At 37.2% G+C, this 15,433-nt stretch overlaps 1 protein-coding gene across 1 annotated transcript in view; it reads right to left on the bottom strand.

The window, feature by feature from the left end:
- RYR2 (ryanodine receptor 2) overlaps positions 1-15,433 on the bottom strand; it is a 423,949-nt gene that overhangs the window by 306,315 nt on the left and 102,201 nt on the right. Inside the window, exon 2 of the mRNA XM_083827634.1 lies at positions 8,907-9,026. Within this exon, the coding sequence (XP_083683760.1) occupies positions 8,907-9,026 (120 nt within the window). The remainder of the gene's footprint in view (positions 1-8,906; positions 9,027-15,433) is intronic.

Below are 15,433 nucleotides of genomic sequence, written 5' to 3'. Positions count from 1 at the left end.
CTTTATTGATAACAATCTTCAATATTTCCAAAATATACTTTGTCAAAAAAAAAAAATCACAAATACCCAATACATATTAAGTCATATAAGAAGTGCCTGTGGATTTTAATTCACTAATACTAAGCATGCAGAATGATCCCTGTCAAACAAAGAATTATTGATAGATGTACTCAAAAGTGTCCAGAGAAATGACATATAGTAATATCATGCTTTTAAATATCAAGTAAGTGGTTGTGACTGAATAAGAAAATTTGACAGTTCTGAAGTTATATAGGAAAAACATTTATTTCTTTTAAGTAGTAAGTACTGCCTCACTAAGCTAAAACTCAATGCTTCTCTCTGACAACACCATATCTGATAATGAACATTTCTGAAAGATCAGAACAACTCATTCCTGCATGTATTTCAAATTCTACATATCTGCTGCAAGAGAAGATTCAGTCTGAACAATGAGATAAATAGTATTTCCTAAATAGAATATAGAATCATAAAATATCCCAAGTTGGAAGGGACCCATAAGGATCATCAAGTCCAACTCCTGGCACCTCACAGGTCTACCCAAAAGTTTAAACCATGTGACTAAGTGCACAGTCCAAAGGCTTCTTAAACTCAGACAGGCTTGGTGCAGTGACTACTTCCTTGGGGAGCCTGTTCCAGTGTGCGACCACCCTCTCGGTGATGAACCTCTTCCTGATGTCTAGCCTAAACCTCCCCTGACTCAGCTTGACACCATTCCTGCAGGTCCTATCACTGGTGATTAAGGAGAATAGGTCACCTGTCCCTCCACTGCCCCTCGCGAGGAAGCTGTAGACTGCGATGAGGTCTCCCCTAAGCCTCCTCTTCTCCAGGCTGAACAGACCCAGTGACCTCAGCCGCTCCTCGTATGTCTTCCCCTCTAGGCCCTTCACCATCTTCGTCGCCCTCCTCTGGACATTCTCCAACAGTTTTACATCCTTTTTGTACTGTGGAGCCCAGAACTGCACACAGTACTCGAGGTGAAGCTGTACCAGTGCAGAGTAGAGCGGGACAATCACTTCCCTCAACCGACTAGCAACGCCGTGTTTGATGCTTCCCAGGGTACGGTTGGCCCTCCTGGCTGCCAGGGCACACTGCTGGCTCATATTCAACTTGCTGTCAACCACAACCCCCAGATCCCTCGCTGCGGGGCTGCTCTCCAGCATCTTGTCGCCCAGTCTGTACATATAGCCATAGCTGCCCCATCCCAGGTACAGGACCCGGCACTTACCCTTGTTTATACTTTCTGTCTGTGACACCTTGCAAGATATCACACACTTTCTTTATTTTATTTTAAAAAAATAACTGCATTACAGATGACAGTGCAAATGTACTGAGTTGCTTTATTATCCCTACTAAAACTGCCCAAAATTCGCAGATGATGCAAAGCCATAGCTCTAAAGCTGTTTTACTCATGGACAACTGACCCAGTGTCTTTCACAGCTGTGGAATAGCTGTGTATTTCAAACTTGAGGAATTTCAAAAGCAGGATTCAATCAGTTTAAGCAGTTTAATCAATCCTCTAAATGGTACACTATGATGATGTATCTAAGGGAGCCTGTGTCAAAACAGGCAAACTAAAATGATTGTCTTTGCACATGTGATCCTACAATCAGATTTGCTATATGGAAAGTTTCATACTGGTTTTCTCTCCTCATTCAGGCACTACAGCTGAGGATCTTATTAAAAAAAAATAATCAGAATCATCCATGATATCAGAGAAAAGATAGCTCTAGGAATTCAGTTCAACTAATTGCAATTCTTTGAAGAGCCATCTCTACATGTCAGGTAGAATTAATGCTGATAAGGCATTAATCAAGGCGGCTCACCCAGCTGCAGGGCACCTCTGACATGATGGAGGGAGTGCACAAGGAAGAAGGCAGAAATTCAGATGTTCAGCACAACCTGCTGTTTTTGTAACAATCTTTCTTTACTAAAGCTGTTTAAGCTTCATATTTAAAATCCAGTGATGCACCATGCTGCTTAGAATTAAAACACTGCAACTCAAAATAAGCCATTTTTGGTCCACAAACATTGTTGTATATAGATCCTAATTTTAATTTTACACAGATAAAGGCAAACATTTCCATGCATAAAATGTGTACTAATACGAGGAATTGCGACTACCACCGGCAATGGTATGACAAGGCGGTCAGTATGTAGCAAAACAGTTCAAAGAGTAATAAAAATTTCACAGAATAATACTATCACTAGATAACACTCTTGTACCTGATTTTGATCCCCACTAAAAACTTGTAACAGAAATAAGCTTTTCAGAAAGAACTCTAATGACTGTTCCACAGTCATTTTAAATTCTTTATTTTCAGTCTCAAGAAATGATTCTGTTTGTGGGATCAAGTCCCAAGAATCACAGCCAGGTCCGGTAGATATGGCTACACAACTACACTTAGGTTCAGGATTTGTACAAGACTTAAAAGGAGAATCTGAATTATGTAATCAAATATAATATTTACTATTATATAAATTACATATTACCTAAAACTACTTATACATGTAGTGAAACACATTACATTCTTATTTATTTGGCTTCCATAAAGAATCATTTTACTTGGAAAGAATGATTTGGCAAACAAAATCCTGTCTGATTTATGCGTATGAAAGCTTCCTCTACCTATGTACATAAAGTAGGGCAAGTAATGGGTAAGTATGCATAAATTTATTACAAGCACTTCCTTTAGACTATTAAAATCAACTATCTTAGTGATCGTCTGCTAAATGGAGTTCTCTGAACATGAGATTGCATAAGATTAACTGTCATTTTTGCCATTAAATATGAACATGTATTTTGGCAACACGACACAAAGACAATTTAAAAGGCCTTTAAGCTGTAGCTACAAAACCTTGCAAGAAGTCTTGATTTTTTTTTAATTATTATTATTTTTTGAAATAAGCAATAGAAGCATTAAGCATAAAAAAGAGGAACTATTAAAAAAAAAAATCTAGTGTATGACAAATTCCCAGAATGATCCATAGCAAACACAAGCAGACAGTGCAGATTCACTTCATCAGTGTGAATCTAATTTAAAAATACATAGTATTTTATTATATCCGTAACTGCTGGAAAAGCATCTACATGCATCCATACACTAATGGACACTGTTTTTTTTTTGATTATATATACACATTTGGATATGCACAATCGAAAACAGCACAGTTACTGTTTCTCATCAGAAGTCAGTTAATTCATCTTGTCCACTGAGAACATGCTTAAGTGTTTGCTGTACGAGACAAAAGAAGAAAGCAATCCTAGCCTTCAGATCTTATGCTCTTGAAGACAAGATGGGTTTTCTCCCACAGGCAATCATGGTACAAGATTTAAGACCAGTGCCCCTGCCCACAGTTGATACCCTTCTCTAGACATATTCATATGGAATTGGACTGCTGACACGGAAATTTCTAGTGGAAATATGAGAGAATCGTACTTGCTTGTAACCCTGTCTGTGCAAGGTGACCGACCTTCTCCAGCCTCCTTCCCCACTGTTCCCTTCCTCCCTTGCAGCACAGCCACCAATCCAGCCCATGCTGGTTCAACTACTTGCTAAAAACAAAGAGACAGAAAAAGAGCAAAGTAAAACCTCAAGGAATTGTTATTTGGCAGTCCATGAAACAATTTGCCAGAGCACAGTGCCATCAGGTTTCATTTTCTGTCCTTTCAAATAACAGTAGCATCCAGGAGTGTCACTGATGTGTGTGGTTTTGGGCCATGGAACAGGACAGCCCCAGCCAACAGCACCAAACCTGCAGTACCCTTCCTAGTGCAGCAACTATGACCTGCCACAGCAGAAAAGTAACCCTCCACAAGAGAAAACAGTTACCAAAACCCTACCTTTATATGAAGTTCTTCCTTACTTCAAAAATGGAATGAATGAGGTATTGCAAAATAAGCTCTTGGGCTCTCCTCTCAGCATTGTAACATGTTATATATAATGTGATTCACATCTCAGCTGGAAGTTCAAGCCACAGGATCACACTTTGTGCCCCACTCAAAAAAAATATTTAAAAAAAAAAATCCGATCTTCAGAATTCCTCACTGTGTTATCCTTCCCTCTCTCAAGTCCAAATGGCTGAGAACTCAAGAGAAAATAATAGTCTTCTTCAATGACGTAAGGTAGTTCTTCTGTAACTTCAAGCACCACGGATTTAAGGTATGTGAGTTTATCATCTGCCATAAAAAAAAAAGTGAAAAAAACACCTCATGCCAGTGGAAAGCTGTAACTGTGCAGCAGTTCACAAGCTATCAAAACCACATTTGTGACTGGCCCAGAGCTGAGTATTTTTCATTCTGCACCATGGACCAGCATAATTTAGTCTGATAATGATTTGATTTTGGGGTGGTCCTGTGCAGAGTAAAAATTTGAACTCAATGGTCTTTGTGGAGCCCTTTCAGCTCAGGATATTCTATGATTCTAATTTCCAGGAGCTGTTAAAATACAGCTCCAACTTGTTTCCTTTTCAGGAAACATTATTCAGATCTAAAGAAAAATTACTTCAATGGCAGAAAGCACGTTCTCTGAATGAATAGACTAGCAATCTCTTTACGTATAAAAAGAAACAATCTAATTTTAAAATATAAAGAAATAGATTTCAGTAGCCATTGTGTTCACTACTCATAGATCTTGTGTTACTAAAATGGATGGTCTTGCACACAAGATACAGATTTAAAAGTACAACTAACTCTGGTAAAACAAGATCACCTACAGACCATCATCAAAACAGAGGTTCATATTTTTTGCCCTTTTTCTGATACTAAAATCTTCTTTTCTTCTTTTTAATTAAGAAATGCTATAGCTTTAACAAGACCTGCAGGATGAATAACGGGATGAAATGTGGAAACTAAACATTTTAAAGTTTGTCTTCAGATTGTCTTCTTTGTGTTTTGTTATTCTTGTTGGTGGTGTTTTGAATCTTAAAAAAGTTTTGATGGTTGATGTATTTTACATTCTCAATACATTTGGAAAGTGTAATCTATGCATAGAACAACATCTCTTTTGAGATACATCTGCTTTGAAATTGATGGAGATTGAAAAATAATCATTTTTCACTTGAACTACTTCACATTTTTGGATGACATTCACATATTTATCTTGTATTAGCATGATTGTTTTACACTTAGAACTGTCTATTAATAAAATTACATGCAATTTAGGCATGACATCTTATTTATCTGTTATTTTGTTCTTGAAGATACATGATGATCTGGAGGAATTGGATGATGTGCTCTGAGCAACAACTGGGAAGTTGCTATATATTTGAAAGTAGAAGATAAACAGCAATTACAAGGTAAGTGTAGCAAATACTCTCACTTGCCTTCCAACATTTTTAATAAATAAAAAAAAAAAAAGAATAAGACAGATAGGATAAAATGCTAAATAGCTTTTATCCCATTATCAGCAAAAGCTAGAAAATATTCCCTGGTAGAACTCAAAAGAACAGCCACAAAGACACATCCCTGATTTCTCCAGGGCTAGCACTGCCACTAACAAAGAATCTCGCCACTCTGTGTCCTTCACAACTGCAATCCAATACAAAATCCTTCATTTCAGATCACAAATACATTTGCTATACAAAGTCCCAGTACCACCTGACCCAGACTAGGGTCTGACTACCACGTCTCTCTTGTGCCAGAGACCACCTGGCACTGCTCTCCAGGTGTGGCCTCACTAGTGCTGTATAGAAAGGAAGGATCACCTCCCTCAACCTCCTGGCAGCACTCCTAATGCAGTCCTGGATACCATTGCTCTCTGTGGCAAAGGCATGCTGCTGGCTTGCATTCAACTTGGTGTCCATGAGGTCATGACATCTGATCTCACAGCTGGTCCTGCTTTGGGAAGGAGGCTCCTTTAGAGACCTCCATGACATCATTTCCAGCCTTCTACAATCCCCTATTCACATATCAATCAACACACATCAACCTTCTTCCTGCAAGAATGACCAAACCAATGCACAAAAATATTCCCAAACTTACAAGTATAACTGTAGATTGAAATGTAACTCTACAAGACACCGTTGTGAGATAAGATGTATTTCTTCTCAGAAAAACTCCCATATCATATTCAATAGCAGAAGATGTCTCTTCATTTGCTCTAATGGAAAGAAATCAACCTGAAGCCTAAAAACAAGCTGTAAAGTAGCTCCAAACATAAGTGAATTCCTTATTTAAAAAACAAGCAACACATTATGAGGCATACACCAAAATAAATAAGTAAATAAATAAATAAATAAATAATAGTCCCACAGAGCTAAGAAATAATGAGGATATTTTTTGCTCAGCAAAGGGATTTGACAAGCATGGAATGCTTCCAAAAAAAAAAAAAAAAAAGTGGATTCTTTCTGGAAACAGTTTTGAAGTGTGAACACTGTAGAGGAACTCATTATCAGGGGTGCATTGATAGGACAAGGAGTAATGGTTTTAAACTAAAATGGGAGATTTAATTTAGATATTAGGAAGAAATTCTTCACTCCAAGTGTAGTGAGGCACTGGAACAGGTTGCCCAGAGAATCTGTGGATGCCCCATCCCTGGAAGTGCTCAAGGCCAGGTTGGATGGGGCTTTGAGCAACCTGGTCTGGTGGGAGGTGTCCCTGCCCTTGGCGGGGGTTGGGGGGGGAGGTGGAACTAGGTGATCTTAGGGTCCTTTCCAACCCAAACCATTCTGTGATTCTGTGTTTCTACAAGAACTGATAATTCTCATTAAAGTGTTTGTTAATTTAGCCCAACTGTCATCATCCACCTTTTGTTAGTATGCTCTTTTCAAAATCTCCTGTTTTCAGGTGCTAAGGGAATCTATACAGCCCTCCACAGAGACACTTGCATTGTAAACTTGAACAGAAGCAAACTTCATTTAGCAATTTCCATAATGTGTCTGCCAGTGCTATTGTTGTAATGGGATGAGAACTAACAGTTAGTATTTGCCAAAGTATTCCATCAGTATATATCTTCAGTGTGACCATTATTTTTGTAGTGTGAATTATTCAATGATCCTAGGGCATGAAATTGCATGTGAAAAGACATACTAATAAAGCACCAGATACATCCCCAGAAGCCACATCCTGAAGGATGTTGAAGAAAAGCAGGGGATCGTATAAGGGACTCTCAAGAATATAAGCCCAGGTTGATAGCTGTGTTCTATTACTGATGTTTGACCTATTACTGCTGCTTGGTACCTTACCCTTGATACCTGGCTGTAATTCAGATGCAACATTACTGTTTGCATTAAAGTGTACCACAATCCCATTACAAATCAAGAACAGTCTTAAGGACATGAGAAAATTTTTTAACTGTCTCAAAAAACTCTTCTGGAACCTCTTTTGAATTACCATATGCCTCCTGTAAGGTTTTCTATGCTCTCTCAAATAATGCAACAGTAAAATTGTATGGTCACAGAAATTAGAAAGAAAAACATTTTTATTTATTCCCATTTACCAAATCCTTAAAGTAAAGTTGACTGCAATTTTATGGCTCCCTCAGTATTAGCATCTCCAAATTACTTCAAATGAGCTCATCCTAGGAACTGTCAGTTTTAAAAATTAAAACAAGGTTGAGCTGCACGGGTTTTCTTTTGCTTGCCTTTTCCCCCAAGCTCATGAACAATGAGTAGAATAAATATTGCTTCACCAAACATCCAGATAAGGCTGCATCAACAAACAAGCATAGGAAACTGATATGAAATTTACACTGTATTCCTTAAAGACAAAAAGGTTCAAGCTTTTTATATAGTGTGAGAGAGACTGTAGATTTAATATGCAAGCTTACTGAGTGATAATAAATTCATTAAATAGATTTTTCTGACCTTACAGGTGATTAGCACTGCAACCACTTCCATCCCAGCACATCTTTATTGTTAAAAAGATTCACTTAAAACAGAGCGGCACGGATGAATTCATCAAGATCACTGCTATTATAATGAATCATTAATATCCTAGTGAAAAATTTATTGTGATGAATAATACATTCGAAATGATGAGATAGAAAATGAAGCATTACTCTGCAATGTACCAGAGAATCAAAGGGATGTTATAGATGTTGGCAAGTTAAAAAATATCATTTTTTGAACTAAATCTTTCTAGATATCTTTCCAGTTGCTTTAACTTTATTTCATTTTCTCACCAAACATTTATATTGTAGTAGAAGAAAAATCATACATGTTAAGCAACATTCTTCCTTTCATATAAATCCAAAGCCCAGGTATACGCACTGCTCTTCTCACAAAACCCGTTTTGCCTTCAGAAGCCACATTTTTGTATTCTGTGCCATTTAATTCAGCATATGTGATTGTGAAACAGCTTCTTGCTCAAAACAAACAGCAAAGTTATTTTTTCAAAATACTGCATCTATTGCATATACAGCAGAGTTAGCAGGATTAGAAAATCTACTGATTAGATGAGCTGACTTTGCTACTTGCATCATTACTGTGCTAGGTTAAGGCATTAGAAGGACTTAAAGTAATAATCATGTCAGTGTAAATGGCACAGAATAAAAATTTACCACATGTAAAATAAACACTCTCTTTCCTGTGGCTTAAAAACCAGCATAATCGAACAAGTCTTTGCATTGCAGTACACAAAAGTTGCACTGCAGCTTACTGCCACAGAGTTCTGACAACCACAATAACAAGCACATTACTGAGATGGACTTATGCAGCTAGTTAAGTTTTAAAGGCAGCCCAAAACAGAAAGCACAGCACTAGAATCTGGGCAAAGGGCCATGACAAAAGGACAATTACATTTAGAAGGGGAATTAAGTATTTGTCATACAACTGACAGATTTATTTTGTCCATTCTCCTAGACAGATATGTGTATATTACATCAAAGCAGGGAATATTGTAACTATATCCTTGCTTCAAACAGGACATTTTAAATAGTCAGTGGTACCTTAGAATTTGATGTGGATTCCAAAAAGCAAAGCCTGTTGCCAAATCCTTCGGCAGCAAGACACAGTTTCTGTTGCTCCTTGTGAACTGTTGCAGTGCACTGCAGAACCACTTCATCATCCTACCAAAAAAAAAAAAAAAAAAAAAAACAGAAACAAAAACAGAACAGTGGTTATGCTTCTGGCTCAAGATTTAGGGAAGCATCTACAAAGTCATTGCTAAAATCAGAAACAGTTATCCATGAACACAAGCAGAACTGAATCTCAGCATAACTTTTATTCTCTGAATTAAGAAAGTGAGCAAATCAATGAAAATAATTATAATTCCAACGTATATGCTCCTCCTGTTTCTTTGTAACAAAAATCAGTATGCATAAGTTACAGATGTTATGGGACTAAATCCTTGCAGTAACATAATCAAAGGGAGATGTTGTAAAAAATAAATAAATAAATAAATGAAAGAACAGATGCAGATATCTATTTAAATCGCAGTTCTACAAAGTAACATACAACGTGGAGAATCCCTTGGAAGAAATATGTTTTTTTAAAGCACAAAATGATTATTTCGTAACCTTAATTACACTTGATTAAAAAAAAAAGAAAGAAAAAAAGTAAAAAATAAGAGCATTAGATTGCAGCTACACAAACACTGTCTTCTACTTCCTATCCCTTTTTCCTAAACAATCCCACTGGCAGAAGGGAATCCCCTGTAACCATGTCACCATCAAACACTGTGTTGACATTGTTTAAAAACGGGTCACTGGAGAAGATTCCAGCATTGTACCGTCATAGACAGAGGCAGACAACAGAGTAAGACTACTTTAAACTAAATTTCTACCAATTTAATTATGTTCTACCACTGCACACTGATTTTAGAGGAAGTCTGAAAAAGAATTCTACGTATCCCATCTACACCAATCACTCTGTGTTGAAAAAAATATGTTAGTTTTGGGTAAAGTCCCTGACATACTTAATTTTAGTTAATCATCTAATGCACCATACCCTTCTCTGCTCAAGATGACTGCAAACCAATTATGCACTATCACCAAGCACACATATATTATGTAGATGCTGATTGCTGGAGGATTAAGAAGAAGAACATAGCAGCTGCTAGATTTCCCGAGACACAAACTTTCTCAATTCATTTTGCAAACATTTTCTCTTATTTTGCTGTACTGCAGAGTACATGGCTTATTTTGTTAAATAAATAGCTCACAAATGAAGGCTGATTTCTTACAAAATGCTTACTGATTAATGGAAACCAATAGTGTTGTGGAACTTTTCATTCTCGGCAAGGTGGGGTTGATGAAATTGGCACAGAAGGGGTAAGAAAGGTGTAATGCCACTGTCAGCTTATGTTAAGGGTGATTACAGAGAATGGCATATTTACTCAGCTCTAAGTTACTCTGCATTTCAATGCACATCATTAGAGAAGAATTCAATATAAATTCTTAGAGAAGAATTCAATATAAACTCTGCCTTGGATTTAGTCTTCCAACGTTTACTGACTACATGTTCAGAGAATTCCTATACACACCCAGTTTAATCATGTTGCAGAATTATATTAAGATATATAATTCCATTCTGTTTCTTTAGAGAAAGAACTAAGTGGGTAAGCATCTGAGCAATGTCTTTCTAAACTTGTTTTCAAATCAGCAAACCTTACCTAACTCCAGTATAAGAAGAGCTAAAAATGCGCAGTTTCCTCATCTGAAGTCACAGCCTCCAAAAAGACTTTCACTGAAGGTCACTTTGCTCTCACATGAAGAAAGCTACACCATGCCTCATATTAAACATGTACTAAAGAAAAATATTTTTCAAATATTCTTAAACCTTGAATTACAAAATATCTCAAACTGCTCTATTTCCTCCTCTCAACTCCTGAGCATTTTCACGTCCACATTATGCAGATGAATTTTAGATCATCATAATTTTTTCTGTCAGTCACTGTCAGATGTAAACTGATTAAAGTAATTTATATCTCAAAGGGCTATAACTGCAGCCTTCAAAAGGTAAGACTATATGTTGTTATGTAAGCAGATACAGTCCTGTCTACCTCTGTCCTACCTCTCCTCATCCGACTCTGAAAATGCAGGGGTCAAGGCAACACAAAGGTGCTGACAGGAATAGCGTTGTCTTTTAAATGCCTCTATCAAATGTTGAGCTACTTAACATCACAGAGCTGAAACAAAGCGATTCCAAGAAGCCAACTCCAAGCACAGATGTTTGCTGCCAAAATATAATCACTTGTAGTAACTTTTGACCCACTTGGAAACTGAACTTCTAAACAAACCACGTTTTAAGACATGAAATTCTTAAGAAATTCTTTTCTACGTACTCTCAATATTAGATGCATAGCCAAAACAAGAAAATCAGTTACTGGTCTTTGTAATTGGTCAACGTAACAATAATGTTAACAAGCAATGGTGTGTGCCTGCCATACTCAACGAAATTATGTTAACACCTATTCAATCTAAGTAAAATATGATTAAAAACAGTATCTGCACCCTGGCATAACTGACAAAGTTGTATTCAATTTCCACTTCATATTCAAAACAAACATAACAGATTATATGGAATGTAATATAGACTTACAAAAACTCCAGCAGAGTTTGGAAGAAAAAGCAATAGCACAGACCTAAAATCCCTGCAGACATTTGCAGAGACTGCCAGATAGCTCTGTTATTCTCCTTTTGCTGAATAATCATCACTTTGACACATACCTGCCAGTTTCCTCCATGAAAATTGGAAAATTTGTTATTATTTCCATCCCAATTCACTATCACCATAGCAGCCTTCACGACTAAGCTCAAAGATGCCGCTTTGTCTTTTTTTTCTTTCCAGGTTTCAGATACAGAAAGGTACTGAGATTAAGGGAAATTAGGTGCCAGTAACAAAAAATTCTGTGCACAAAGTGGTGCTGCAGTTTATTATTAAATGTGCAAGACATTCACTGTAACAGAGCTGAGCCCAGCATCAGATATATCTGCACTTACTGCAAGTAAGAGTAAATCCATGTTGAAAAACTTCCCATTTAGTGTAGACATGTTAGTGGATGGCTTGTCCATCCGCTCTCATTCATTCTCCAGGTCATGGTCTGAACTTCCTTGTAACACTCTAGGGAATCGGGCAGTAAGGGTCATCTCTGCTCCACAAACTGCAGGAGAGGAGTAAAGATGATGCTGCCTACCCACAGGAACAGAACGAGCTGAAGGAAGAGCAGAATCCTTTCTTAGACTTCTAACCTGATGATCTGAGTGAGAAAGCTCCCAAGATTTCTTCTCCCAAGCACCATCTTCTCCCTCCCAAGCATCACCTTGGAGTAATCCATTAATCCCAATAAACCCTGCAGTGTCAGCCAGCACACCAATTCATAGTTTTAGAGATATCATATCTTCCAGCAAAAAGATATTTTGCTTTGTATTATGTCAGATATCTGCATTGACTCAAACAGCTTCAGCTTTTGATAATCACACAACTGCATTTATCATTTTGATACTTAGGGAGGCATTTAAAAAAAATAGGTAGACGTTATCTATTTTACAAAGCCCTATTTATTTTTTAAACACCCAATTTTGAAAAGCAAAGACAGTTACTGAACAAAGAACAGCTCCTAGCAGATTCCTAATTATATCTATTCATTATGGGCTACATAATTATTTTCATGAAATCTATATACTTACAGAAACTAAACAAGTAATGAAATGATTTAGCAAAGAAACCAGTAAAAATAATAATAATAATAATTATAATAATAACAATGAAAAATTACCAGCATCACAGCATTTTCTACAGGTAAAAATGTGCTTCCCTAAAACCAAACAAGCAGCAACCTGCTGCTGGCAAAGTGCCTGCTCAGAACTGCATTCCAGAAGACCAAACTAGTGAGGGAAGAGCATGGGGTTGCTGTCAATGTACAGTATTAAAACAGCAAGTTCTCAAAGCTCCTTAATAACACTTACTTTCATTTCCGGTGGTTATTCGACTTGTCTGTAAAATCCATTCAAATATCCTAAGATTACATGAGATGTTTACTACCCAGTCAAGAAAAAGGTTGGTTTCTTGTGACACACAGCAGGCCCTTGTATTTATAATCAGTATGTTTTGACTAGGTATATCTTTCCAGGATTGGAAAATTCAAGTTACGACTGAACAAAGAAATATGTATTCTTTGTAATATACAGTGTGACTCTTTGCCCCGTGAATGCCTGAAAATTTACACCTCCTGTGTAAAGTCAGTTTTGACTAATCCTTAACCTTCTCGACATGTCAGTTCTATCAAAGGACCAAAACTGGCTGGCTGGATTGTCACAGGAAGGCATCATCTACAGCACTAGAGCTTCTAGCTATACAGACATAGGTGTGGTTTTGATGGTGGAATTTTTGCATTGTAAACATTTTTTTCAGAACCTGCTAAGGATGGGGGGGCGGGGGTTGTTTGTTTGTTTTTCCCTTCTTCGCATTCTAGTACCTTAAACTTTCAATAATTATGCATATTTTTTAAACTTCTGAATTCTGTGCTTCAGCTCATTATGTCATGACCTTGACATTTACATTTTGCTTCCACTTCAGGATAAAAATAGGCAACCATTTTCAGCTATTTTACATGATTTTTTATATTTTGTAGTTTACTCCCTCACAGACAACACAGGAAGCAGAACATGAGCTATTACTAACTTAAATAATTTGTTGTACTCTTCATAATCTGTCCCATTACACATAATTACCTCACAAAGACGTAACACTGACCATGTGTTTCTACTGCTCTGTGTGAGTATACCATCTCTGAAATAGCATACAGATCACTGAGTGTCACATTTGCAAAATTATGCATTCAGGGGTTAAAAATGGTAAGTTATGCTAGTACATTCAAACATTCTTCTACTGCTGTTTTATATGACAAATACTGCAGTTAGTGGAATATTTCCATCGACTTTATATGTTATAAATCAGGATTTCAGCACAGACTTTACTAGTTCAGTCTTTAATAGCTTCCTCAACCTCCACATATGCACTGTTCTGCTTCACCGCATTCCATTTACTGTTCAGCTGTGCAACGAGCATAGGTGCCACATATCCATTAAAAATAGGTTACAAACAGAAATTAAGCCTGTACAAACTGATTGCTGCCTAAGAAAGCTGTAGAATATTTCTTGATTTACAAACTTTACTTCAGCCTTGTTGGGATAAGCACTTGATTAAAGAGTAGAGTAAAAGTTTGTAAGGCCTGTAGGCCATCAAGTACACAATTACTTCCACAATTACTGGCAACAATATGCCAATGGGATCCACTAATTCGTCCTCTAAAATGACCCTTGTGATCTGTCCTACAGAAAAAAATAAATTGTTTAATGCTAGGCGTCTGAATAAAACACACCAACCAGACAACTTTCAGTGCTGATGGGAGCTCTAATCCTAATTGCCTAAGAGCCTCATTCTCTGTGTGCTTTGGAAGAAGGTAGAAAGCAACAATGCAGAAGTAACGCATTAAGATGGAGCTTTTCCTTCTTCAAATCCCTGCTGACAACAAACAGAAGTCTGGATGAATAGGATTCATTAAATACTATGTACATAATGTGCAAGAACCATGTTCAGTAATGATTAAATATCATGTCAACAATCCCATGGGAAATACCAACAACAAAAATACTCAAAGCCTAATGCTACTTACTTTAACTACTAATTCTATTCTTGACTGACCAACCAGTGTCATCAAACAGCTACCAAGCTCTACTTTGAAATACCATCCAACCAGGGAGGCTACCCTAGAACTCCTGAGGACTGAATGCAAAGGAAGCCTATAACAGAGGCAAGAAATGGGCCCAAAATTTGATTACTATATCAGACCTTAAATCACAACTCTATGACCTTCTTGGTGGCAGATGACCAAGTGTTGCAATAGTTAATAGTAAAAACAATAATAGTAACCTCCTCAGTCATCAGGAATTAGTGCTCACACTCTGTAAGGGAGCACAACCCTTAGGAACTGAAAACAACTTCAGCAGAGTGCTCAACCCTCAGGTAAGGATGCAGGATAAAAAGCAGTGATAAGACAACGTTGCTGTAGAGAATGATCTGGTGGTTACAGTGAAGTGAACACTGAGCGTCAGTCAACAACACCAGACAGCTGTATAGAAACCAAAATCTCATTTAATCAGAAGAGGGCAAGTGAATACAATAGTAGTGATCCTCTGATTCTTTGACTTCACACTCAAGAACGGTAAGGTTTCAGCTGAAGCAAATAGGTCATTTTGACCCTTTGTTTCAAAAACAGGTAGGAAGAAGTTTTCTGCACACAGCAAAGCATTTTCACTGACCAGTTTAGAAACTTCATCATTACAAGACTTTTAAAACTGCTCAAGAGGATCTAGGCATAGCTAAACTTGCCTTAGGATGAGAGAGAAGAACAGATTATGCAGTCACGTGATGCTAATTAATCTGGACACATTTTATGGTACATATTTTAGTTTTATCCTATAGGAGGAGTAATTTCATAAGAATTCAACATTATTCCAAAGGAAGTATCCTT

Source organism: Anser anser (genome assembly GCF_964211835.1).
Source record: "Anser anser genome assembly, chromosome: 3".
NCBI lineage: Eukaryota > Metazoa > Chordata > Aves > Anseriformes > Anatidae > Anser > Anser anser.
This window is presented reverse-complemented; position numbering and strand designations above follow the sequence as displayed.